We start from the raw sequence: 24487 nt of genomic DNA on the forward strand, positions 1-24487 counted from the left end.
TACTAATTGATGAACACCCTTGTAGTGAACAGCCTGCATTGAATTAAACATGTGGAGTTTATTTCCCGTTCCAGGAGTGCTGTGAATGATGTTCGCTAGACCTACTAGCAGATGTACTGCGATTTGCATCAGAAATGTAAATTTCTTCCCCGTTAAGTAGGTTAGGCAGAGACGACACACGAGTATAGGAAGGGCGTGAGATGGAAAGAGGAAGTGGGAGAGACACAAGAGACAGTGATAGAGAAAGAGATAGTGTATCAAACGATTGCCAATTGCAGCATGATTGCAGATGGGGTCTTGGCACTGCCGTCCCTGTGCCTCTGATGCCCTGTGATTGCAGCCTCTACAGGCAGCCTCTCAGGGCCGCTGATGCCAGTGTGGGCGCCAGGCGACCGAGATGCCAATTCACAGAGAGCAGCAGGTGTGCTAACAGAAAGGTGAGATATCCGTCTGAATGTCATACAAGATGAAAATGAATACTAATACTAATACTTAAGATATTTTAGCATCAATAACAGTCAACTTATGTAGCTTAACTAGTCAGACAGTTGACAGCACGTAAGTTAAACTTGAGTAGAAGTGGTGCCTTGTTGTTCTTGACTGTAAGTCGTCTTTTTTTTCCTGATGAGAAATTGGCTATTAAAAAGACTCCAATATCAATATTTATGTATTAACAATGGATCAAATGACTGTGTGTATGTGAAAGATGTCGCTCGTTGCGGTGAATCCACAGACAAATTATCACTAATTATTACCCAACTCTTTCAGCTCATCTTTCTGTTTTTTCCGGCCCACAACTTCGCACTTCCCACAACACACTCTTGTAGTGTTGTTTTCAGGTGCAGCAGGCAGCTGTTTTCAGTGAAAAAGCTTTAACAACACACAGCAAGCTACCTGCACTGCACCAAATGGCAGACAAAGATAGAAGCTAGCTAGACATTGTGGAACATTTAGCTGCTAAGAGCCATATATTTCCCTCAGGATTTAGTAGAGAGCAAAACAGAGCTAAAAGTAGAGTGCATATTGGACCATCATTCATCAATTGACCAGACACATGACTCTAAAAGAGGCTTTCACATCAGGGGACCCGGGCCCGGATCGGAGTACACTTGACCCCAAAGTCGAGTCCACTTGAAAAGGTGGTCTCGAGTATGGATCATGTGTACGCGGAAAGTATTTTTCCGGTCTCCGAAATCTGTAGGCTACATGCTCGCACCATGGGCCGATCTCATCCTCTGAACTACACGGCCATGGGTGATAAAGCAGGAGTGTGTTTTACAATGATCAGCAAGGTGAAATGACTGTTTCAGTCAATGGAGTCTGGTGGCTTTGAGGAGCGCATATAACGGCTGTTTCTTTTCACATCAAACTCGGTGACTTAAGGGTTTATTTCGACCGAACCGGAGTTGGTGATTGTTGGAAAGTAAGGCTGGGGCGATTCGTCGACATAGTCGACGTAGTCGATTACGTAAATACGTTGATTTACGTAACGTGCGTCGACGCATCGGATGACGTAATGAAAATGCGCTGCGCCCGGTCCGAGCATGGATTCTGATTCCCCCAGAGAGCAAGAAGTGTCAAAAAACCTCTCCCACGTTCATCAAAGGTGTGGGAATACTTCAAAGACCCAACAATGCGGTGCTCTGTAAGTTGTGCAGAATGGAGATGGCGTACCACAGCAGTACAGGTGCAATGCACCATCACCTGACAAGAAGGCATCCCGGAGTGCTGCATGAAGAAGACAGCAGCAAGACACCGCTGTAAGTCCTGTTTACTTTTTCATCACCCAGGCATGATATATTAAGATTGTAAAAGCGCGGGCATGTTTCTGTTAGCAGCAGTCATTTAAAGTTTGTTTTTAAAATGTTTTTTCATCACCACCATGTTAAAAGTATTTTATGGACCACTGTTATAGTAACGTAACGTAACGTTACACCATGCGTCATCTAACGTTGTTATTCGGCCGTTATATAGTTTACTTTAACGGCGATGTACGGGTGAGAAAATGGCTTATAGTAACATTGCATATTGTTCTACAGTCTTTGACTGTTAGTCTGTAAATAGTTTCAATTATTTCTCTTGCTCCACACTGATGCAAAAGTACATTTGCTAGTGTTTATCTTAACTGCATATTATTACAGTGATTAAATAAATCCATGTCTAAACCATTTAAAGTTTTAAGTTAAGTACTTAAGTAAAAATACTGATGGATTATTATTATTATTATTATTAGCCTAATGTCATAACACAACAGTGCTGTGGAAATTAGACCTGTTTTAAAATGTGCCACTATTATCATTATTCTAATGGCTTTCTGTGTCTCTTTTTCAGGATAAGACAAAGCAGAGTGGAAGACCTTTTCCACAAAAAGAACATTTCATTTATTCCTTTAACATGAATTTACAGTACAAGCTCTTGTTTTAATTTTATTTTGGAGAAATTTTATGTTTGAGTGAAAACAGATTACCAGTAAAGACTGGGATATTTTTTGTTGCGAAATAATGCCACAATAATATTCTTGTTTTATGTATATGTTTATAAGAGAAGATATTTGAATAAAGTATTGAAATAATAATGAGTCAAGTTTTTGATATTTATTTATATAAAAAAAAATTGAATAATTGATGAATTAGTCGTTAGATTAATCGACTAATCGAAAAAATAATCGTTAGATTAATCGTTAAAAAAATAATCGTTAGGTGCAGCCCTATTGGAAAGGCTAACCAAGATCATTTTGGTGAGTTTTATTTTGTTTGAATGAAGTGTGTTTTACAATGCTCCGCCGCTAGAACAGCTGATCTCAACATAAACAGATACACGTAGATGATGGCGCAAGAGTTCTCTGGTACGGTACAACATTACTAATGTGAAAGATGAGCAGCGGTGGAGTGGGACAGGGGTCGTACTCGGTACTTGGGCATGGTACGAATCAATCGTACCTAATATGAAAACGTCCTAAATGACTGCTGGATATGTAATTAGGTAAAGCATTGCAAACAAGTTTGCCATATCAATTTACAATGTGGTAAAATGTCAGCGTTGTGTTCACAGCTTGTTTCCAATGCCTCAGAGTGACCAACAAATCTGTTATTGCCAGTTTATAGGAGAGTTCCCCTGGTTTATCACAACTTAGGGCTGATTACATTTGGAAAGTCAAAGAAGAGATGCACAATTATGATATAATTACAAATTATTTTATCCACATTGAAGTTAGCAGGCTTGGTTGGTAGAAGTCTCTGGGGTGCATGCTCTGCCCATAGAGCATGCACACAAGAGCCCAGAGTAGCGTGCAGGAGTGAGTGTCGTATACTGTAACTCTACATATGTAGTCAACCCTCACCCACAATTTCAGAGCCTCCAGCCGTCACACTCCCAGCGTTTCAGAGCATTTTTTCATGATTTTGAAACCTGATTTTATTTAACCATTTAAATGTGGCTGAGTGGTTAACAACGCATGTTTCTGTGGTGTGGTAAACTCAGAACACATATTTATTTTTGCTTTACCCAGACAGGGACAAGCGTACTGGCCTGCAGATGTGTCTCACCAATCCCAAAGCTATAACTCCCACATGGAACTTGTTTTTTTTACCACATCAACCACTTCAGTGTTTCATTGTTTATACAAAAGTTTAGCTCATATTAGCTCATCTACCATCATGAAATACATATTTCTGTGAAATGAGTAAAGTTTATCGCATCGTGTCTAAGACATTTTAAATCAGCCCATAGAAATATAATAATGTTATTTTAAAAAATCACAAGTTCTGCTGCATGATATCACTGTAAATCATTTTTAGTATTTAAGAGCCACACATCAGCCCACATAATGAGGTAACGAGAACTCTCATGGCATTTTCTTTTGTCAATGATGATTTGCTGCCACTCTCTCTTCTCTCCATTTACTCTCCTCTGCAACATCATTCCATTCCAGCCCTCCTAACTACCATCTACCAGCAGCTTCCAGTCACAAGTTGACCCATATAAGGTTGACTGTAGCTGTGAGCCAGATACACCAGGGACCCCACCGGGATTCTGTCTATAGCTTGCTTTTACTCACACTATCACCTGTTACAAACAAATACGGTGCCTACGGTTCACATATTGTACACACAATAGATGCTCAGATCCACAAACATAATGTATGTAGAAACACCCGCCCACACACTCACGTACCAGTACACACACATACACACACACGCGCGCACACACTTGCATACCCATATACCAGTAATGGCCTTTCCTGTAATTACAGTCATTTGTCAAAAGCACACCTTGATTTATGGTCAAATTAAAAATACAACGGAAAAGAAGCTGCAGGTCCCGGTAACTCCGGCTGCAGAAGGTGATGAATGCTGCACCATTACAGGCGTGAGAGTGGCATGATCAGGATATGCACCCTGCTACGCAGAGAGGAGCCAGGGAGAACATCAATCCATGCATCCCGCAGTCTCTGGATGACAGAGTGGGTGTAGGAGGTGGATGCTCGGGGTGGCACTGAGTGGGGTGGTGGTGGGTTGAGGGTAGTGTAGGGCAGGTTATATTGCCAGAATTAGTAAGTAGGGCAACAATGTGTAGGACTCAGCTTTTCTTATCTCAGAGTAAAGGTAGACTGCTCTTAAGGGATGGCCCAGTAACAGATGACGAAAATGTGAGAGACCCCACACATAACAACATGTTACATTTAACAGTTTTGTTCCTATAGTGTGTGGAGAGCAACGATTTGGTCAAAAACAGCGCAACACACATGCACTAACAGATTCCATTCATCAACAACAAGAGTCCTGACTGAAAAAAAAAGGCAAATCTCGCAAAATCTCTTGTGATCAAACGTGACTTTAGTGTAAACAAACATGTCAGACGAAGGGCAGGAAGAATTAGCGATGTTAGTTTTTGCACTACTTTGTATGGAGGTTCAAAAAAGAAAAATAATGGATGAAGTCATAGAGACACATTAAATAAATACTTGTGTAGTTGCCACTAATCAACAAGTTAGTCCTCCTTTTAAGAAGTCCATCTTACTATTACTTTTTGTGGCATTTTGCATTAGTCCATGCATTAGCCGCAGCCACAATATCGGTGGAGAATGTCCTGCTTCAGTCAGCTTGATTCTCAATTGGCTATTGTTTTTCCCACTTGACTGCGTCATCGGCTGTCCTCGGGGTTCTCCACACACAACAGGAGATCTGATCATAAATACTGAACATGTGTAATATTTACGATTTGAAATTGGTCCGGCCAGGATGGACTTCCGAGCCGATCGGGGGATGTAAAAAACACTCTTAGCATACCTCACACTAGAGGAATATCTGGAAAGATGATCTTTAGAACCATCAAAAAATATCAGGACTTTGATAACCATTGTCGGTAGGGGGGGAATTGGGACCAAAATCATCTTGATTCTTGTGTAGTGTGAGCCCGGCATTAGCCTTGCTCCATCTCCATGCAGGGAATCTCCGTTATAGTTGAATTCTTGCTTTAGTTTATGCATATAACACGAGACAAAAACACATTTGATAATAGGCCCCGAAACACAACGATATTTTACTGAGCTACACCAATAAAAACATGGATAAAATAAGCTCTTACTATGCCAACTGGTAAATAAAAGGCCTGTATCCCTCTTTTACTGAGGAACATCTGATAGCTGCATGTGGAAAGTAACAGTGGGGAAATAATGAGGTACTGGATGACATTGCAAAGGGGTTGAAAAACAGAATACAGTCAGTTCTGCATTAAGTGGGCTCACTAGAGAAGAACAACATGTATCTGAATGAGCAACAGATGCAATGTGTAGCTGAGGAAGAAAGCAACCTTTAAAGCAGCAAATAAATCTGCACCTTTCATACGCGGCGTGACGGAGTGTTTGATGAAAGATGAATATGTCCTTAGTGTGTGTGTAGTACGAGTGCAACAAATTCCCTGAACAACATCATTGTGTGCTCCGAGCAGGAAGGACAGCAAACTTCACCGCCTAAACTTAGAAAGCAGAGCCGACTAGGAGAGGAGCAAAAAATAAAAGAAGACGAGAGAGCTGTTCCATTTGTCCAATTTATCTAAAACCACTCGGCTATATCAGAATTCAAGTACTTTTAAATTGCCTCGATGATAAAGTCGGAAAGGCAACACGAGCGAGAGACAAGAGGCGTGCCAACGAGGAGTCTTTGGAGCTCAAAGCAGTTAATATGCCTTGGGCGTCGTGCCAGCCAGGAGAGCTCCACGTCCACAGACTGCTGCTACGAAGTGGAAGTCATACTGCTGGCAATGCCAAGCCATTAGTGGACCATCTTCACATATATACATTTTGAAGCCACATCTTACGGAATGTTTAATCAAGGGATGTGAGTGATGCTATAGAGAATGCTAAAGGCTACCATGTTTTTAGGAATAATCATGTTTGGTGGTGGGATTGTAGAAAAGCCTCACAGAGCCATGGTTTTGCTCTGCAGGATACAGATAAGACTCTCCTCATTTCTTCTCCACATTTTATTGGCTGTCAGCGCCGTATGCCCTATAGCTTCCCAGTACACCATAAAATCAAAAGCGTAGTTCCACCTAAGGTTTGCATAAATTAACACAACATAATGTCATCTTACGATGGCCTCTTGAGAGAAAAAAAAGGCACACCGCCGGCTATAAATGTTCATGAAGAAGTCCAGTTTCTGCACGGTAACGGCATTACTGATATTACGAAGTGCCATTATTTCTGACAGCCTGCCAGGTTGGTGACAGCAAACTGCATCAACTTTACTGCCACCTCTGAGAAGGCAGCGCGCGAGGCAAGAAACAAACAGCTTGCAAAACTAAGGTGAGCTATAACACCATCTCAAAAATCAATACGTCTCGTTGCTGTATTTCTCTGCATCGGTGGCAGAACCCGCTGAGAGAAAGAACGAATAAAAGTAACTTTTCAGAACCGAGAACCTAATTTATCCTTCAGTAAATGTCATTCACAGCCTGGCCTTCCTTAATGTGCCTCAACCCTGTGGAGACGTCATTTGGTATTTGGAAACACTCTAGAGAAATATGGCACTTCTTTTTTGTAAAAATGTATGAAGGTGAAGCCCACGTTCGAAATCCTCATTCGATGTAAAGGCTTTCAGAGAAACCGTTTTCTGTGCATCTGCAGAATGCGTTCTCCCCGTTGCAGTGAAAAAGCCTTGCGTTGAATGGACAGCGTTGCATTTACATTACTGTTGTTTCATAAATTGGGGTCCATTTTTCATTTTATTCCTTATTCAGCAGAAATGGCGGTCCTCGGCATCGGGTCAAACATCTTTTACACCTGAATAAACTCAACTCCTTGGCTGAAAAAGCAATTTCCAGGCTTTTTATATAAAGCCTTTTCTATTTTTAAATTAATTTCTACTGCTTTGTTCACAGTGGGTTTCAAATTGAGCTGTAGGCTGTAGGCATTGTGAGGTTAATTGTGTAACGCTTCAATCTAGCAATGTTGATGTACAGATTCCAGTGTTTCTGTGTAAGCCTTCAAATCACACGCAGATATTTGGATTTTACATGATAAACGTTGATGGTTTGAAAATAGAGGTGGATAAATGGTTAACCTCAAGTGAGCATTAGGTCAGTTTGAATGAAAGATGACACCACTGACAGAACACAGTCGAATCATATAATAGCAGGGTTAGAGATGGAGCACACACATTTCCCATGATGCCATGTATCTCACACATACTGTCTATGGATGAAAACATGTCTGTACATTGGTCTATGAAATAGCATTTATGCTGTTTGAAATCATGAGTTGTCTGAGGTCATGAATTGAGAAAGGGAAAGATTCTTCAATCGCTATTCATAAACCCTTTAGCCTTTGCTGAAAAGGCACATTTCTATTTTCACACGCATCACATTTTCATGTAAGCAGTAGAGGTTGAGTCAATGGAGGACAAACAAAACAGAAAGACAGGTAGCAAAACAAAAAGCTGTTATCGGGTCATTAAATGGGGCGTTATCAGTGGTTATAAGGCTCATAGATGTAGTAGGTCATCGATTCACGTGGGCAATTACCGACAGAAGGAATAAAAGAAGACGACAGCGACCTCTATTGACTGCAGTATTTATGACCAGGGTTTACGCTAGACCTTTTTTTTTTCTGACGGCCGTTAATATTCCGGCCGCGCCCCTCGTCTCTGTAATTGTCTCAGCCCGAAGTCCAAAAGTTTATTGAGGAAACATAGATGTAATCATTATTTATATCGTCATTATAGTTGTTTGGTCCAAGCCACTTTGTTTGTTTCGCATTTACACAGTCAGCTGGCTGTGTATGAACACCAGCTTTCTTTAGCCCACACACAGGACGTATCTGTGAGACATATCTTACAATATTAGGCTATTTAATAAGATATTAAGTTTATAAAGTAAGTTTCACTTTCACTTTGAAACGTAGTTGTTTTAAGACAAAACATAATGTTTTTCCCGAAACTTAACCAAGTGGTTTTGTCGCCTAAACCTAAAAAACTTTATTTGCACTTTTACATGTTAGAACTTGTTGATTTTAAGTTTCACTTTCACAACGTAATAGATGTAGTAGACCCTTACCACATCTATGATGCTTATAGTGAGCGCTAACAGTCAGATCAGGTGTAGTGCTCAATAGTAAGTGCTGGAGTGACAGACAGAACAGGAGGAGCACCAAGAGCAGGAAAGCCAGAGAAAGAGGGAACGTTTGCACACTGCGTGTGCATGCGTTAGTTCCTCGGATGTGGCCATTAGACGAGATGGATGTCCTTGAACCCGGGTCCAGACCAACAGGTATCTCTCGCTAACAGACCGCCCTTCCACTGGTAATTACACGGGGAGGTCTACAGCAGGTGGCACAGGGCTGAGCAGAATTTACATAAATCTGCATGTGTCACCGGGCCTGGCTGAAGCCTCTGGCACTCCGTATGAATCACGCTCGCACTCAGAAGACAAGTTGTTCAGATTTAACAAAACGGACAGAAGGTAGAATAGTATCAGCGCTCCCTCTGAAATCCATACATACGGGTGAATGCGCTGAATTATTTGTAATAATAAATGGCTTTCCTTTTCTATGCAATCGCACACACACAAGCAAGCAATGCACAAAATCAGACAGATAAGATATGTACACATACTGGGATTTCACTTTGATCACTGTTGTGAAGCCGAGACACTTGCAATTGATTGATCCATCCGAGTATTACAGAGAAGTCACTGACACAATCATAGATAATCTTTCAAGTCGAATGCTGAAATCATGTGCCTTATTTGTTTCCTTTGTAGTTTTCTTTCATATGGTGTTTTTCATCATGCTCTTATTGTTTTTCGACATGCTGTTCAGTACCTGCTGAGGCATTGTGTTTGAACAAGTGCTTTGAATTTTTTAAGAGACACTTTAAATGATCAAACACCATATAGCTTTTTCTGTTGTGCATTTGCGTGCAGCTATAAATCAACAACACAATGTGTGTCTCTTAAAAATCCACTCAAAGCATGCACATACATTTATGTTTGGACTGTATGTGGAGTGTATGTGTATGTGTATGTGTATGTGTATGTGTATGTGTATGTGTGTGAGCGCTGGCACGCCTCTGCTTCCGTCCATAACTTGTGAGCAGTGGGACCCCCCATGGTGAGAGGTGTTTCTGCTGACAGGAGCATATTCAAGGTAATAGAACCGCTCTGTCGTCCCGGAGCAGAGCGCTAAAGCAGAACGGAGTTCTGTCTCCTACTACACGCGCCACTGAACCTCCAGATGACAAAACGCCTCGCTGGCTGACCGAATCAAACACAATAAAAGCCCGAAAAAGAAGATTGAAGAAGAAAATGCTCCGATTTGTCGTGTTTTGCTGTCTAGGTAGGAAATTATGTATTTTCAGTTGGAAAAGCTGTCTGTCAGTGGAGTGCCACTTTAAAAAAAAGGGTTGTATAAGAATACCTCTACAAGCACTGCATGCCACTGCAGGCATAAAAGAAGTGTTACGTCTGTGTATATAGATACAGCACATTATGTGCATGTCACTGAAGCAGGTAATGATATTCTACCAATGAAGCTGTGTAATGTGGAGAGCAACACAGTGGGATGATGAAATAAATAAAGAAGGGGCTGAATAATGAGTGGGGAATGAAAACAAGCTCCACAATAAATGACAGAATGCATTAACAAACTATAAATTATTCCCATTTGAATTTACATATTTCCATTGTATTGCATCACATTGTACACATAAAACAACAACTCAGAGTGAAAGTGAATGAATTATTGAGCATATGAATTAGTGAAAACTTCCTCAGCTTTGTAGTAAAACTACCGTTGAGCTGCTTGCACCTTGTCGATCTCTGTGGAGAGACGTGCCGGCAGCCATAACTCACGGCCCCAGAGGAGCCGCCTGCTAGCCAGCAGACATTATTGCTGATCTCTGTGGAGACGGAGTGGAGCTGTGCAGATAGGCATTGCCGGAGGGTCCCAGAGGAGCAGACTGGACCAATAAGTTGTGGCAGTGATATGGAGTTGAGATTGGACTTCTGTGGACTGAGTTTCGCAATCTAGGAGTCTGCGGGGAATGTAACTGGCTGCTAGAGTAGGAAAAGGGTGACAAGGCTGCCTCCCGACGGGCTCGGGGATGGAACTGAGCCTCCACAAACAGCGATCACTCCGCAGTGAAACTTCCCGCGACCATCCTCTCAACCCCTCTCGTTTCTGTATAAAAATGAAAATACAACTCTGAGGGTGTAGGGTTCTCCGGAAGGCTAACGGCCGGGCCACATAACACGCATGTGTATGTCGCGGAACCTCTTGCCTTTTATTTCGCCGCCCATGTTGACAGGTTAGAGCAGCCACACAGCTTCTCTTCTAGAGATGCAAGGTCTTGCCTATTTTCTCTGCATGCAGCAAGCGGTTCACAGCACAGATGGACAGTGAAAATGGTCTTTTGACCGTACATTGACATCATACCAGCAACATTACTACGGTTTCAATGTCTAGATCTGTAGAATATATCACAGACATGGAAAAAGTAAATATTTCGAACTCAACACCTCCTGTTTCTGTTTCAAAATAAAAGCCCTCTAGCATTTTTTTCTGTGGACAGAATTCCTTCTTTTGTTAAAGCAAGGCTTTTATTCTGAAAAATTTGCAGGATAGTGTTGAGGAAAAAGGAGTGACTTGCACGGCTCCATAAATTAAGTATAAACTTTTAATTGTGGATTATTGTTATTATTATTTATTAGAGCTGTCAAAGTTAACCCGATAATAACGCATTAAGGTTAATTTGTTTTAACGCCACTAATTTCTTTAACGCATTAACGCAACTTGAGATTTTTAGATTGTAGTGGGCTCAGCTTTAAAGCTAGAGGGAAGAGGTACTGGTATCATATGAAAACCTAAGGAATCCAAAGGTACCAACCATACTAGCTTGTCGCCAGTTTGTAGCTAAATAACACTCCAAATTTATGCTAAATTTTGGCGGGGAAAAACTGGCATGGCCATTTTCAAAGGGGTCCCTTGACCTCTGACCTCAAGATATGTGAATGGAAACGGGTTCTATGGGTACCCACGAGTCTCCACTTTACAGACATGCCCACTTTATGATGATCACATGCAGTTTGGGGCAAGTCATAGTCAAGTCAACACACTGACAGCTGCTGTTGCCTGTTGGGCTTGAGTTTGCCATGTTATGATTTGAGCATATGTTTTATACTAAGTGCAGTACCTGTGAGGGTTTCTGGACAATATTTGTCATTATTTTGTGTCGTTAATTGATTTCCAATAATAGATATATACGTACATTTGCATAAAGCAGCATATTTGAGTATTAAATACTTGACAAATCTCCCTTTAAGGCGCTTAACTATGGACAATCATGCGATTGATCGCGATTAAATATTTTAATTGATTTACAGCCCTATTATTTACAAATGAGCACACGCTTCTTAAACTTTTTCTGTCTAAAATAAATAAAAATGACATTTATGAAGAGAGATAGCCATTATATTAGGAAACTATGTAGAAAGAAAGGGCTGGCAGCAGCAGCAGCAGAACCGCTGCCAGTGTGGACACCACTCGGGTGAAAGACACATCAGTTCGGCATAGCAGCCGTCACGCGATGCTCATGCGTCCAGTGTGTCCCGGCCGTTAGTCGACTCGGAGCATGGTAACTGGGCTGAAAAGCTCCAGCAAATTAGTCGCAAGGCAAACACACACATGCATATGAGCACACAACACACGCACGCTTAACTGAGCAGCCCAAAGCTGTCTTCAGAGACAGAACAAAAGAAGAAAAAAAATAGACTTTTGTAAATATCATCCAATCAAGGAGAATAATTCATTTGCAGACACAAATTATGTTGTTGTTGTCGTTGTCTTTGTGGTGCGAAGACACAACCCGTTCTATCTCCTGTTTGTTACAAGAATGCACATGAATTCTAATGAATGTGAAGACCAAAACAACCTAAACACACACACACACACACACACACACACACACACACCATCACATTGACCAGGAGGGAGCTTGGCTTTTCACCGCTCAGCTCCACTGGATATGCTGCTATTCAAATCCTCAGGAGCCAGGCAGGCAGACTGAGGCTTTATATGTGTGTGTATACACCCACATGCAGATTTGTGTTGTGGAACGCCAGAATTTGAGAGAGAGAGAGAGAGAGGGAGAAACCGAGCAAACTTCAAAGCAGAGCAGAAAAAAGTTAGATTCTAAATATTCTGCTGTGTCCGTTCTCACTGACCTTGTAGAAGCGCCTGGCCTTTCTGGAAAGCTCCGCTGTACGCCACCTGGTAGTGTTTGACCTGGAAGCCAGGTACGCAGCCCTCGTGGCCTCCATCCTCTTGGCCACCCACACGGGCAACCTGCAACGCACAGAACAAAGGACGGGTCAAATCAATACACATGGACACACGGTTTCTGTGCAGAGAAACCTGACCAGGCACAGGCAGGGGGACAGAATAACTAAATAAATGTGTTTTCATTTTAATCCTCATTAATCCTAAATAAACAACATGAGGCTGGAGCAGATACATGCATATGCAGGGACAAAGAAAAATCAATACTTCTACTGGCAAAAAGTATTATCAACAATTTAGCATTGCACTTTTTTAACTTCTTTTCAATCAATACTTATATATAGAGATGTAATTAAAAAACAACAAAGACAGACTTGTTTCAGAGTCAAAAGCAAGACTGACTCCTTGGTATTTGGCCCCATCATTTTGTTTACCGATTGGGTGGATCTGAGGCTTACACTGCTGTTAAATAACAGACAACTATGACTTGACACATTATGAAAGACTGTGTTCAATAGCTTCTCTTATTTTCCCTCTTAACACTGTGAAGGGAAGGTCAAGAGGTCATTTGGTTGTTATTTACAATTCAAATTAAAATAGACCAAATACGCTGCGTCTTCCTTGACTTTTCATTGACCCATTTTCTCTACAAATTACATTTATTCAATTTATAAAAATTATGCAGGAGGAAAAAAAAGCACTTTAACCCCTCTTTTGAAAAATAAAGGGTGGGTGTTCCCATGGAAACAGACTGTAAAGTGTTGTGCCTCAACTGATTCTCAGATAGAGACCAAACATACTCTCGGTGGGAGCAGATACACAGCAGAGGAGCAAAAATAGCAACTGGGGTTGTACGTAGATATGTGATGCATTCATACAAAGATATGCGCCTCATGTTGTTTCTGCCAGAATTCTTTTATTTAACATTTCACATTGTATTATTTTCAACAGTGGCCCATTCACAAATGCAGCAGAGCTTTTGACTTTAGTCTGGATTTGTAAATAATAATGTAACGGATTTTTTTTACTAGCTTGTATGTTTTTTGTTTTAACAAGTCATATTATATAGTATTGTCAAAATTAACTCACGGTATACATGTACCAGTTTACGTACAGATTTATTCTGACAACACATTCTCACTCCCAAGTTGTCAATTATCGCCTCTGACTAACGACTCACATGACAAAATAAGTCAACATTACTTTTCGTTTCACACGGGTTGAAAGTCCTGTGTTTGTTTGACCCATTCACCACCCCTTCCGGACTCTCATGCTGGCAAAAACAACGTCACTTGCTCCGACCGTCGAATAACGCCGTGGGGGGGTTTACATTGGAGTTAGTTGAAAGCCCGGTTCGTCTCATACTGTTGTTAAAGGGTGCCTCCGTGCATCGGTATCCGATGCCGAGGGGCACCGAGTTGGGAGTGAGAATGAGTTGATTCTGAGGTCAGAGGTTGACCTGGCAAAGATAGCATGGATGACTGCATGCACTGTGGTCAATTCTCAAGATAATTTACAATGCATTACATTTTCTCCAGATGTAAAGCTTACATAGTCTTTCAGACTACGTTCAGGTCAAGAATATTTTCTAAGCTGTCAGCTTAAATTCCAGGCTGAAACTTGTGCAGTACTCCAAGAGGGAATTGAGAGAGAGAGAGAGACTGGTTTCCAGTATTCTGACAGAACTCGTGTACATTTACTTGTTAAAACGAGAGGCCATGAGAGAGCATGTTGGCGCAACTAACACGTTACTGTTTAGCTAATCAAGGTAATAGCCTATAATAGCATTACTGCTAATAGCCGGAAAGCCACAGAGCTTAAGTAAACCCCCCATAACTCAGGCTTTCCAAGGTATCAGGTGCATGGTCATTCATGATGAGTGTGTTCTGTGCCTCAGACTGCTGAGCGTGCTTTATTTTACATTAAAGAATATCTATTGTAGGCCAGCCTGCCAAGCTACAAACTCCCCACTCCCACAAGGGCTGCATGCATAAACGGGCATTCAGACCAAAGAAAAGACATCTGATATGAAAAACAAGTGGCTGCATTAGTGCATTAAAATGTGTCTTGTATCCAGATTGCATTTAGGTATGATTTCACCTGATTGCATTTACATATGATATTAATATGTCGCCAATGTCCACATTGAGATCCGATTGAGATCCGATCGCTCTGCCTGAAAAGGCTGAGAGGAAGGCTGCATTAAGCATGGGCTTGCAGCCGGGCACTGTTGGAGAAACGGTGCATAATGCACGGAGACATCAGCCTCAAAACGCTGCCGTTTAAGGGTGTACCGTCTACACTCGAGAGGAGCCCCTTCGCACAGAGAGAGAGGTGGCGGTGATCTCTCTGGCCCCGGCGGTACAGTGACCGGAGGAGTGCTGAGAGCGCACTGCAGGTGCATTTACACCTGTACTTTCATGTGGTCAAGCACTATCTGATTGCAATCCGATCACCCAAAACGCATTTAATGCCAGGCGTAAAAGGGGGTCTCACACACCAAAACCGCACAGTGGTGTATTATATTATGAGTATTATGAGTCACTGTTGTAAATCTAGAGGTTTTCATGGTGAGAATCATTTTATCTTTCATTTGAGATGATCGCCTGGAAAACGTTGTTTATATCACAAAGTAATCTACCCAAATGGATAGATTTGATTGGCCAACATAGCGCCTTGCTGAATGACATCACAAGGTCGTCCTCTCATTGAAAGACTGGACCTCTCAGGAATAGTAAAGCACTGAAACACCTTTTTGAAAGACAATGAGTTTTTTTTAACCAGTAACCTTGTGTCTCACCAGAGCACCTTTATTTGCATGAAGCAAAGAGGCCGTGGCCTTATCTTATATTAGGAGTGGCGGTGCGTCAATCCTGTTTCTAGTGAGGTGAGTGCCACAACACAAGCCTCACGACTGCCAGCATTGGCTGGAGTAATGATACAAAGGCCTCTGAGGAGAGTTTTTCCCAAAGTGAGAAGCCTCGGAGGGGGTCAGGAGACAGGTAAGCTCACACTCTTTGCATACTGCCAATAGCTAAAATATCATTATACTATTCAAAGAAGCATGTGTTGCATTGACAGACAGATAGTGCAGCTCTGAAACAGAGAGGCTTGATCATTTTAGCACACTCGACAAACCCAAACGATTTTGTGGAAACCCCCCCCCCCATCCCTACAGTATGTAGGTCAGCTTAGCATTGTGTGCCGAGAAATGATTGGCGAAACACTGCAGAGAGTGAAGAGGTAAAGGGACCCACTGATCATTAACGGATCCATCAGCATTGTGAAAAGGTTTCCATATTGGACTGAAATCACAGCTCTTCTCAGGTAATTCTCTAGTGATTGTGTAAAATCTCCTCTTTTTATGTTGCGTTTCCATCAGAAGAACTGAAAAATTGAAGACATGAAAATTCTGTATTTAATTAAACGCTGTTTTTACAACAAAAAAAAAAAACACTCAAGCGACAATTGCTGGATGATGCTCACACAGTAGGGGCTGTAATTAGATACGCCATACAGTATGGCATCCATACGTATCTGCCAAACCGAGCCATCTGTCACCACCGCTGTCAGCCAGTGACATCCCACCTGCTCATCCTCATATCTCTTGACCCCTCCTCTGGCAACTCCCCCGGAGATATCAAGAGCGCTCTGACGAGGAAAATAATTGGATGCTGTCTGTCACAGACTTATGATATATAACACACTTACATATTCCCCTAATGAAGAAGCATAATTTTCATTTCAGATGAGAGGAAGTAACGTTTCAAGGAATCTTACCGAGATCAATGTAGGACTCATCAATTACACACAGCACCGAGCGTTTGTCATCAAGAGCTGTGCGAGAACTGTCTTCTTTGTCAGTGGGCTGTTTCAGTGCGAGACAAAAGACACTGAAGGGAGACTTTGTCACTTGTCTATTATTAGATGGTTATTGTCATTACGTCAATATCACTAAAGTATAACAACTAAATAACAATGATTTATGGCTATTCCACTACAATTTATTAAGAACTGATGAATCCTTAAACATTTTACAGAGTTAATGGGAAAAATCTAAATCACGGACAATGTGAAATATTGCGCAAGGCGTGGAATGACAGTTATATGACACGTAATGTAAGTTACAAGACTTTCACACAGCAGCGTCTGGGATGTCTGTGGAGATCTGTCTGCGTGATGAACAAGCGTTGGCAGACGTCCAGCCACGGAGGTCATTACATGTAATGTCCCTGCAAAGTAATCACTGCACCCAGGGGACTTGGTGTTTTTCCTGCAGGTGTCAAAATGACAATTCACTTCTACCGCGAGGCTTCCTGACATGGTGGGGCACAAGGTTTGCCGGTCCATAAACTCGATCAAGTTGACTAAAGGGCCAGAGGTCTTTCGGCATGGCAAGGGTACATGAGAGATATGTGCAAATCACACTTGCCAACCTTGAGACCTTAAAAATAGAGAGCATTTGGAAAGTAAAGTGGAGTGTCAGTGTCCTCCCCCAGAAAAATGTGAGTTTCAAAGACTTTGTTTCCTGCATTCTGGTGACTTTTAAAGAATGGAAATAGCAAAATAATAAGTACACCACAACAGCATTTTTATGTTAAGTAGACCTACTTTTAGCTTTACTTTTATCTCTCAGGAAAGAATACAGAATAATTCGTCCCTCATTAATTCATTCATTAATTTTTACACCTGCTTTCTTTCTCTTAGTACTCTCAATTTCTCTTTCCATCACTCACTCACTGAAGGCCTTTTCAGACACAACACAACAACGGCACCACTGCACTCTGAAACCCGTTATTTCCAATGGCTTGTGCTGCGCCACGATGGCTTTTCTCTGCGTCCGGCAAAGCCCAACTTTGGGCGCCGCACGCTGTGATGCGCACTGAACCGAGCGGCGAGCGCAGCTCAATGGTGTGTCGCGAGCAGCTCTCTTCTGCCAGGAAAAATAAAGGTGTAGGCAGGTGTAGCTGCATTGTGTTCTGGGTGGAAACAGAAGGGCTTATACTGTACATGCTGCACAGCACCAGAAACAAGTTGAGATAACCAAAAGGGAAAAAAAGATGTGAAAAATTGGGAGAAATGTGGGAGAACTGTGACCTCGGGAGGAAAGGGCGAGGGCAATGAAAAACTGGAGTCTCCCGGGGAAAATCAGGAGGGTTGGTGCAAATACAGAAAAAGACATTACCATATGCACGCACAAGTGCATACCTGCAAACACACCGCGCACTACACACACCTCTCAGCAGGACTCGAACAACATGAACACCCATTTTAATGTCCATTAAGGCGGAAACATAGCAATCCAGCCCCAGTGACTCACAGCAGGACGGCGAAAGCATTAAGGCGACGCAATGCTAACGACAGTGTTGTTAGTAAAGGGGACTATTATTGTGGGCAATATTCTCCATCAGGAAACCATTTAAAAAACATACTAGACACATGAAGGTCACACCATTCAAGCCTAGCAGAATGAATCAAGGCGCTTTATCAACAATGTCCATCTTTTTACCGCTCGGAAAAATCCCTTTTACACAAGAAGAATTCATTAAAATATAATCTCAAAGGACGGAGAGACGCATTGTGTGGGCATTAATTTACTGAAGGAGATCCATATCAGGGTTTTCTTTAAGCTTTTGTATTTGTGTCTGTGTGCGTGTGTGTTTTCTGTGCACTTGTTTTGCTTTCATGCCCGGACGGTATACGCAACCCACACAAAATGATCTGATTCGTATACGTGTTTGAGTGTGTCGGCTGTTTTATGTAAGGTGGGATTTAAGTTATCGGCACAATAGGATTAATGTTCAATGAATGCAAACATTCGCATCTGTTTTGTAGGTGAACATAAATATGAGCATGTGTGTGCCCACAGGGCCTGATTCACAGTGTGACTTTTAAGACTGTCTGTGATGAATATGTAAATTAAAGTTTGTCTTTTGCATGGTCATAGCTGGATCCTGACCTTGATATACAATAGTACAACAACTGCTGCCAAGTTCAAAATGTTGATTATTTCTGAATTAATTTTCTATTAAAGACATGTTGGTTTAACTTTGAGTCAACTGAGATTATATTTGTGATTATTAAATAGTATTTTCTTATAGGCAAACGTGAGCTGTAGTTGGAAGTTTTACAAAGAACATCATTGTAACTAATAACTGGTCAAGTGTGTTTTTATATTCAGTCCTCATGACCTGGAGACGCTTGAACCCGCTGTTCTTAAAAGGAACAATATGTAACATTTCAGGGGATCTATTAGCAGAAATGGAATATAATATTCATAAATATGTGTTCATTAGTGTATAATCATCTGAAACTAAGACTATTCATATCTACATAGGGAGCGGGGTCCTCTTCACGGAGTCCGCCATGTTGCTCCACCATGTTTTTACAGTAACCCAGAATGGACAAACCAAATACTGGCTCTAGCGGGAGCACAGCGAGAGCCGTCTGACTTCTGTTGCTCCTAAAGTAGTGTTATTATTACCACGGTAGTTACCACGGTTTTTGTGCTCAGCCGTTCACGTTACCGCAGTCTTGGAAAGGGAGGAGTGAGCGGAGGGGTACGCAGTTGGTTGCGATTTGCAACCACATGACTAAATCCTACATACTGTCCCTTTAAACCTGCTATAACTGATGGTTTGGCCACACGGGGGCAACGGAAACAAGTTGACGGGATGATATGGCAAACTTGTTAGCAAACAGTTGCTTATTCACACATCCAGCAGTTACAGAGCAACATTAGCATTCATTTGGAGTCCTGTTTACGGCCACCTGTCGAATCCAATAGTTCACTCTCCTGTCAGCTCTCTTTTTGGTCTCTAGTTACTAAGAACCTAGGAAGCACACTACACACAAACGTACTAATGGATTTACGAGTACCTGGTGCAACCCAGTCCTGCTGTAGACACTAAAAAAGATCCCAGTCAATCCAAACAATGTGTTGCCTTTGAGCTGCTGCACATTCATCCCTGTGGTTTTCTACCTGCTGACTGCTTATTCCTCCTCCTGTGTGGATTTGTTTTAATCCTATGTGCAGTAGTTGTGTGTTCTGTCAGCTTGTCTTTTGAAATCATACATACTTCATATCTCAGTGACATGTGTTGGCTGGGTCCCGTTCTGTTAGTGAGTGGGGTTTGGTTGTACTTCCTGCTGAATCTTTAGCGCACAGCCTTGATAAATATAGAGTACTACTAAACGCTCTGCACAGCCATCTTTAATGGCTTTCATTTTGTGATGAGAGGTTTCCCTGACTATATTGAACAAAATGTGCATAATAAATTGAATGTAATGTGGTCCAGACAAAAAAAGACCATGGCCTTATTCTCCATTAGACAAATGGAAAGAAAGGTTTTGAATCTTGACAAAGACGTATTCACTGAGAATCCTCAGTGCAGACAGTGATCAGGAGCAAGGACTGCCAGCTGTGCGCTGACACACACACACGCGATGTGTGACGGACACAAATCACCGCTTCCTGAACTTCAAAATATGTTTTCCCCTGAGGGGTCCAATGAGACACATTAATTGATTTCTGTGTCTTTCGGCTTCAGTATCTTGCCTGTTTGATGTCTCTGTGAAGGCATCATTGTTCTGCGGTGATTGGCTCGGTGTGACTTTGCCAGAGCCGAGCGCTACATAGAGGGATTACTCTGGTCCGGTCTAGGGAAAACAAAGAGCCTTGTGTTGCATGAAAACAATCTAACCAGCAGGAACAATTATCATGCTCGAGAAACGCCGGACCCGCAAAAAATTGCGCATTGTGTACCGGCTTAATGGGATGATCGAAACAGAGCCAAAGAGATAAATAAATCTGTAAGCATTTAGCGGGATGTGTGGACAAAGTGAGACAGAGCAGTGAGGCAAACTGCAAACAGGCCGGTAATCCAGAGGATGAGTGTCAGAGAGCAGGATCATTTCAATCTGGACCATTTGGATCCAATACGTCGGAACCTACAGTACACATGACCGCCTGGCATCCTATTTCCACTTTAATGTATTTCGGAGTATGATTTTAGCAATATGATACGTAGGTAATTCTGCTAAAAAAAAGTAATGCAACAGTTACAGCAGTGGTTCTCATTCCCCCTTTTGGAGGAGGAAATATCCCATTCACTTTCACTTTACAAACAGTAATTTTAAACCCAACCATTATGCAGAGGAGGAGCCGCTGCTTCCGGGCGTGGAGCTCTCCACCTACAGGTCGAAGGCGGATCTGGGTGAGTCCGCAGCGGGCTTGTCGCTGCCGGAGGCCCAGCTGGAGACTGAGCTGAAGGAGCTTCAGGTGAACCGGCATGATTTCATCTGCTTTTTTGCAGAATCCAACCCGCTGGCACCGATGACAAGCATTAACAACAACTACTGTATATAGAAATAGCCAATCTTCTTGCTGATGGTCTTGTTTACTTATGTAGGCCATAGAAGCATCAGCTTTAAATTGAGACTGTTTCAAAACCAGTTAAAAGTTCCTCACAGTAACTTTAATCATTTGTCCATGACCTATCGCCATTTATCCATTGCTTTTAGCCCACTCAGTATGTGGATATATTTATTTTTATCAAGTTGTAAACAGTTTAATTAAATGAGTTGAACTCCTCTCCAGCCTTTCCACACACCCCCTGACAACTGGAAGGAGCCCTGAAGGAGGCAGAAAAAGGCATGGGGGCTGGTTTCATATAGATCAGTTTGCATGGGGGAGAAATAAATACAGCTATCTACTGACAACCACTCGAAGTGCAGGTCTTTAGGTTTATGTTAGCTCTCTAAGTGCTGCCAAGGAATGCTCAATCAGGTGAACAGATCCATACTCTTCACCTACAGCATTTAGATAATGCCGTCCCCTCTATAAGGTCCATTCCGAGCAACAGTGAAAAAGTGAAAAGTGCAAGAATGAAACATATGATTTCACTCAGTTATTTGGTTATTTGACTACTATCATCACAACGCCAGTGCTCTGATAGTACTGATTGAAATGAGAGAGGCGGGTCACTATGTCTGAGTGGCTTCTGCTGGCTGTTGTTGCTGTTGTAGCAATCGGTCAACTCACATTCGTGCGGGAGGAGCAGTAACGGGTCAGCTCGTCGCCGGAGAGTTTGACATCTGATTCAGTTCAAGTGTGAAGGACCAGTCAGGTGATTAAGGCAATGACTTGGCAGAGCACACAGTAAATGTCACCTCTGGCGGAAATCAATACCGCCTCAAGAACCCACAGTGCATCTGATATATAGATGGAGAGGGCCACTATGTCTGATATTTGCTGTAGAGGGTAAGAGAGGCTGGAGAGGCTGCTAGAAGTGATGTGTGAGTATGTGTACATTCACTACGTGTATGTGTGAATAAACTTGATCAGACGGTGGGAGAAAGACAAAAGGTAGATTGAGAAAGGCAACGGAAAGAAGAGAGAGAACATGTCCGTCAGAGTCCGTGTCTTTCATGCATTCTAATGACTTTATTATTTAGAATTTATTTCAGTCTGTTCTGTTTTATTGAGCTCTACATGGCTGATTCCCTGAAGAACCCGAGCATTGGGCAGTCAATCTATTGGGATTTATTTTGACACTGTTTGTGTCTCTTTATGAAATGCGTAGCTTAAATCTAGCAATTTTACTGCTTCATAGCCGTGATTTATGCCGTCCAATTCCTTTGCACTTTCAGTATCACTCCGCGTCTGAGAAAAAAAACCTTAGACTAATGTGTTGTCATGGTTGCTTAGCGGCAGGGTCATTGGGGGAGGAAAACATCCGCCAACACAAAACAGGTTACAGAATAACACAGTTAGCTGCGAAAACCCACTAGACAACGGAAACATTAACTTCTATGGAGGAGTGGAGTGAGCCGTGCCCATCTCCAGACAAAAAATCCACCTGCTCAACGACATGCAGCGCTACGTAAAGAGGAGGTTCCACATTGTTACCCAGAATATGCAAGCAAGCAGGATTACAGCAATACGATTCAGAAACTATTTGATGCGGCTCTGGTCAAGAGAGAGATTATGGCCGTAGATGGACTGGCAACTAAAACATAGGGACTGGAGAAATGTGGAGCAACATTCTCGCCATGCCAAGCAACACACCTCCGCCTCACAAAAAAAGGCATGTCTAGTAAAAGCAGTTATCAAAGTCATCCACAGTTTTTCAGTGGTTGCACAATAAAATGACTTGGTAAATGGATTTAATTGCATTTATTTAGCGCCTTTCTAGTCTTCTGACCACTACACTACATTACACTACATGTCAACATTCATCCATTCACACCCACATTCATACGCTGATGGCAGAGGTTGCCATGTAAAGTGCCAACCTCTGCCAATCAGAATCTAATCTAAATACTCATTCACACACCGATGGCTAAGCCTTCAAGAGCAATTTGGGGTTCACTATCTTGCCCAAGGACACTTCAACATGTGGACTGAATGAGTTTGGGATTGAACGGCCGACCTTCCAATTGGTGGATACGTCTGAGTCACAGCCGCCCCAAATGGCAACATACAATAAGGTAAATAAAGAGCCAAATGAAATGAAATCAATATAACGCTAGCCTGTGATGAAAAGGGAAATATGCTTGCTGCTAGTGCACAGCAACCGCCATTCTAGCTACCACCGTTCTAGCACCTCGGGATGTACAAGGAAGAGGGCCTATTTTATTGTGAACATTATTATTTATTAAACTATTTAAATTGGAATGTGTCCATAACTTTCATATTGCCATACTTGATGGCAATAGCTCACTTCAGACCCTGATATGTTGTGATTATATCACAGCTAAGAGGTGTTGTTCGGCCCGATGCGAAGTAGGCTGTCGTGAGCTATTACTCAAGTAGCCTGCGGTTGTCTCTCCTTTTCAATTACAGATACAATGCTATGTAAACAAAGGAAATTGTGATGTGCAGAAGACGTGTGTAGTTTGTGACAAATTGATTTCTATGGAGATGAATAAGAATCACTGTGACCTTTATACCTACTCTAGTGGCTCTAGGTGATGTAGATCAACCCTGCTGTTACAGTTATATGATGTATTCTGGTGTTTTCCTCTATGCATGTTTCTCAATGTCATTTATGCATGTTGGTCTCTTTGAGTGTGTACATGTACGGTATATGTATGTGTGTATGTGCGTCTTCCTGTATGGATTTGCCAATGATCCAGCAAGCTAGCCAACGTGTGCATGTGTGTGTGTTTGTGTGTGTTTGGATTTGCATGTCTCTGTGTCTCTGCATGCATGCTGAATAGTTTGCCAGACAGCCTGCCAGTAGCCTGACATTTCGTCCAGCCACTGTCTCTCCTTCCCCACACTACATTTCCCTTTTCTCCTCAATCTTGCATTGCCTCTGTCTTCCATCAAGGTAAATGTCAGTGCACACACCTCGGTATAGGTCTGGCTGACCCATCCGGGCCTGGCTACATCCATAGCCCGAGATAAAGCCAGGACCGAGAGAGCGAGAGAGAGAGAGCGAGAGAGAGAGAATCAATCAGGCTGGGCCTCAGACACCTGCAGCTGGCAGGTTAGCCAGGCATGGAGCACCCGAGTCATGAAACCATCTGGTTCCCGGCCCAGGCTGCCGAACCCTGGCCACACCTGCTGGGCCTGTAAAACAACACTGGAGCAGTAAACACACAGCCACGCCATAGAGGAGGAGCAGCCGAGCGGCGAGGGGGGAAAGGAAAAAAAAGAACACATCTCTGCTGCTGGTAGGTGGGGGTTGTCACTGTGGGAATGCCACA

General features: G+C 42.3%; 1 protein-coding gene across 1 annotated transcript in view; it reads right to left on the reverse strand.

Annotated features, from left to right (window-relative positions):
* The window catches only part of cdh13 (cadherin 13, H-cadherin (heart)), a 441664-nt gene that overhangs the window by 308330 nt on the left and 108847 nt on the right, over nucleotides 1-24487 (reverse strand). The window contains exon 2 of the mRNA XM_074631905.1: nucleotides 12718-12838. Coding sequence (XP_074488006.1) covers nucleotides 12718-12838 — 121 coding nt within the window. The remainder of the gene's footprint in view (nucleotides 1-12717; nucleotides 12839-24487) is intronic.

The sequence above is a fragment of the Sebastes fasciatus genome, chromosome 4 (genome assembly GCF_043250625.1).
Source record: "Sebastes fasciatus isolate fSebFas1 chromosome 4, fSebFas1.pri, whole genome shotgun sequence".
NCBI classification, from domain to species: Eukaryota; Metazoa; Chordata; class Actinopteri; order Perciformes; family Sebastidae; genus Sebastes; species Sebastes fasciatus.